Raw genomic sequence first — 4,095 nt, 5'->3', positions numbered from 1 at the left:
ACGATTTATAGATCGTCCTTGTTTTTGGAATCGGGTATTCACATGAGATGTATCCACTGATGGACGGAGTGGATGTCACACACACATCAAGGAGAGGGCCCACAAAGCTCGGGTGTTGCACGCTCTTCTTATAAGATGTGTTATAGAGGATTCCAGTAAGTGGGAGAGAGAGAGAGAGAGAGAGTCGATGGGAAGTCGCTTTTAGGGTTAGATAGGAAGTAGGGGGCTGGTCCCATCCGGTGAACTTGTCGGGGGGGAGGAGCACTGCTTAAAGAGAGTGAGAGACGACCAGCTCCGTTTCTCCTCATAGAAAGATCTCTCTGCATCTTCATTCCCCCGCAACAACAACAAGAAGAAGCAGAAGAGATATGGGCCACCATTCCTGCTGCAACCGTCAGAAGGTGAAGAGAGGCCTCTGGTCTCCAGAAGAAGATGAAAAGCTCATTCGCTTCATCACCACCCATGGCTATGGTTGTTGGAGTGAAGTCCCTCAGAAAGCAGGTCTCTCTCTCTCTCTCTCTCTCTCTCTCTCTCTCTCTCTCTCTCTCTCTCTCTGTGCATATGGACCACGGCCCAAAATCTTACTGATTGGAAGTTCCAAGAATCTAATTCATCTATCACCCATTTCTTGGATGGTTATGAGAAGTAGCCCAGAGAGAGTATTTGGATTGAATGCTTAGGAATTTCTTAGAACTTATAATGCTGCAATTTCTTGTCATTGCCTCATCCATGAGGCGGCACATCCGTCGGATGGTTATGAGAAATTTGGAGAAGTGACCCAGAGAGAGTATTTGGATTGAATGCTTCGGAATTTCTTAGAACTTATAATTGCTGCAATTTCTTGCCACGACCAAAGTGTCTAGCAACCAACATGGGAAATTCCGGATTTTTACAACATGGATGTCTGCTCAATGGCGTCGAACTGTCATCGGCAGACATGTTGATTTACAGATTTATAGTAGTTTTTATACCATTTACTTAATGCTACTCCATGGAAATCGAATCTGGCTTGCTTACCCATCTCTTGATCTCTCTCTTTTTATTATTTATTATCTCTTATTTTTTATTCAGGCCTTCAGAGATGTGGGAAGAGTTGTAGGTTGAGGTGGATTAACTATCTGAGACCTGACATCAGACGAGGGCGGTTCACCCCTGAGGAGGAGAAGCTGATAATCAACCTTCATAGTATTGTAGGCAACAGGTTATATTATTCTCCTAACCATTTATGGGGCCATTTGGGTGCATGAAAATGGCGACTTGCAGAAAATGTAGCTTAGTTTACTGTGTTTGGCACGCCTAAGAACCTGGAAACCGCATCTCCGTGGATTCTCTTTCAACGATTCAAATCATTTTTGTTTGCCTTCCTAAAGCCCATGATGTTCCTACAGAGAAAATCAGTTGATTACAAGAGCTATAATAATCTTGGGTGTTATGAAATACCTTATCTAGTCCCAATCATTCCTTTATGACCTCGCCCCACCTAATGAATGTCTCAGATCCAGCACATGTGTCACATCCTCAATCTTTCATCTTGTGAATACCACTTATTTTGTGAAGATTCCCTACTTTCTTGCATCCAAACATGTACTCATCTTCTTGTGGAAAACCGAAACCTATCGCCCAATTTCTTATAAGGATTGTTTTCCAAGAAACGCTTTCTTTTGTTGGACTCCATTTCCATGCATGCAGACAACTTCCAAGAAACTCTTTCTTTTGTTTGACTCCAATTCCATGCATCCAGACAACTCTTACCTGTTTTTGTTTTCTTTTCCATGAAAGATACTACAGTAATACGAGCTTGTTCATTTCTAGGGTTTGTGGCATAAAAAATAAAAAATAATTAAAAAATAAAAAACATGTTTTCAACTACTACGCATACACATTAGCTCATGTTAGATTCCAAAAAGAAAAGTAAAGAAAAAAAAAAAAAAGAGAGAGAAGAAGAAGAAGAAGCTCATGTTAGAATACTCCTCTTTGAAAACTTGGATTTGTGATCTGTATAAGGGTATGCAGGTGGGCTCACATTGCAAGTCACTTGCCTGGGAGAACTGACAATGAGATAAAGAACTACTGGAATTCATGGATTAAAAAGAAGATACAGAAGCCTCCGACAGCTCGCATTACGGCCCCAATTCAGCCTAGAGTCAAGATGGTTCCATCCAATTATTATTCCGAACATCGGAATGTAGTATTCAACCAAGATTTACCGATCAAACCGGCTCCCACGCCGATGTTTTCTTCTCCTTTCTCTCTTCTCATGTTTGAAAACGAATTAGCCGTTGGTGCGATCCCACAAGAGGGGCCCATCTGCCATGAAGTCTCAGGTGTGAATTCAAATATGTGGAATTTGAATGGTAATCATCAGGTGCAAGCACCAGCCCCTCCATTGGCGATAACGGGTGGAATGGATCCGAATTATTTGCTGCCATTGTTGGATAATATAGAGAACATGGTGCCTGTGGAGGTACAATCATGTTGCTTGGATGAGGATGGGGAGAGGATAGGAGGCGAATGCATTCAAAGGCAGGAGCTGAGTAAATGGGTGGAATCCCAGCAATGCCCAGGTTTTCTAATTTGGGAGCATGTTCAAGGACAGATGAGTGGGGATGGTATTCAATCAGCTTCATCTGATATGGAAGCAGTGCTTGCTTCCTACCCCTCATCTTTATAAGGCCTTTATGAAGGTGCCCATCTCTCTCTCTCTCTCTCTCTCTCTCTCTCTCTCTCTCTCAAAGGGCTTGTGTTGTTTGTGCGTTTTTTTTTTTCTCTGTAATATCTTGAAAGAGAGGCTGTAATGTGAGGAATGCGTTTAGGAGCTTTGTTAAGCGCGCAAGCGTGTACAAGAAAGCTTATCTGCACGCCACACATGTGCCAGCATCCCATGATGGATCTGAGATCCAATCCATCAATCAGATAGAAGCGACTACATTGATGCCTTAGCCAAAAAATCAAGTTTAACCGCTGGTTAGATGGGCAAAAGTTTGCAAAACAAATGGACCGCTCTGAAAAAGTTGGCTGAAGTTTTCTGACTCATCTTCCTGTTTCCAATATTAGGCCCCACATGAAATGGACCAGATTATTTTCTGGGAAACATGTAGAAGGTCGGACCAACATCATGGATTGGATCTTAGACCTATCGTAGCATGCTGGCACATGTTTGTCGTGTGCATGAGCTTTATGGCTGAGACGTGTGCGCTTAGATAAGCTCAAATTTTAGAATAGCGCATGCAACGTTTAATGTGTGATCATTGGAAAAATAAAGATGAAGACAACAAGAAACGAGTCAAACGGAAGCTGTTGAGGATTCTGGTGATGATAGTATCCTAATACTCAGTGGGTAAAATACTCGAATTGTGCGGCCTACCATGTTGTATACGTAAAATCCACTCCGTCCATCAGCTTCTTTCCTCGATTCTAAGACTTGAGGTAAAATATCACCGAGACCCAGATCTCAGTTAGGCGACACCACAGGGAAATATGGGGATGGTATGCCAACCATAATTCTGTGTGTGGGGCCACTACTGTCTGTATTGTTCATAAAACCCGTTAATCAGATGTAGGATGAAGTGACAATGCAAGAATAAGGCTGATAAAAAAAATAAATCAGGCAGGCGACACGGTGTGATCTTAAAGGTTTCAAGAGCAGTCCTACAATGTTAAAATTGTTTAGGCCTATCAGAGCTTTATCAGTCTGATCTTTTCAATTTACAGTTAAAATAATGGTGCAAGCATGATGAACGGAGTGGATTACATATAAAACATGGTGGAGCCTATAGAGTGGGTGATTTTCCAAGTGTTGTAGGCGATTACGGTCCATGATCATACATCCATTGGATTCCACTCTATTGCCATGTCAGTGATAAGTTGTAAAGGTTCACTTTCTCTTTACTTTCTTTGCATGTAAAGGATCTTTTACTTCATAACAAAGATTCCCCTCTCTCCTGGGTTCCCATCAGCAGTGGTTTTGGAGGGAAGCGGAGTGCGTACCGAGTATAACTCTGTACCCTTAGTCGTACTGAGTAAAATCTGTGGGGCCCATCATCATATATACATTTTATCCACTCCGTCCAACCATTTTACCAGATAATTTTATGG

The 4,095-nt window shown here is 42.1% G+C and overlaps 1 protein-coding gene across 1 annotated transcript; it reads left to right on the top strand.

Annotated features, from left to right (window-relative positions):
• The first annotated feature begins 257 nt into the window (after positions 1 to 257).
• On the top strand, positions 258 to 3,483 carry LOC131250146 (MYB-like transcription factor 4). The gene is made up of 3 exons (XM_058250766.1): positions 258 to 501; positions 1,072 to 1,201; positions 2,014 to 3,483. Exons 1-3 carry the CDS (start codon positions 369 to 371, stop codon positions 2,669 to 2,671), a joined length of 921 nt encoding a protein of 306 aa, XP_058106749.1. The 5' UTR covers positions 258 to 368; the 3' UTR covers positions 2,672 to 3,483.
• The last annotated feature ends 612 nt before the right edge of the window (positions 3,484 to 4,095 follow it).

This window comes from Magnolia sinica, chromosome 6, assembly GCF_029962835.1.
Source record: "Magnolia sinica isolate HGM2019 chromosome 6, MsV1, whole genome shotgun sequence".
In the NCBI taxonomy this organism is placed as follows: domain Eukaryota; kingdom Viridiplantae; phylum Streptophyta; class Magnoliopsida; order Magnoliales; family Magnoliaceae; genus Magnolia; species Magnolia sinica.
Note: the sequence above shows the minus strand (reverse complement) of the source record. Positions and strands in the feature narration are given on the sequence as shown.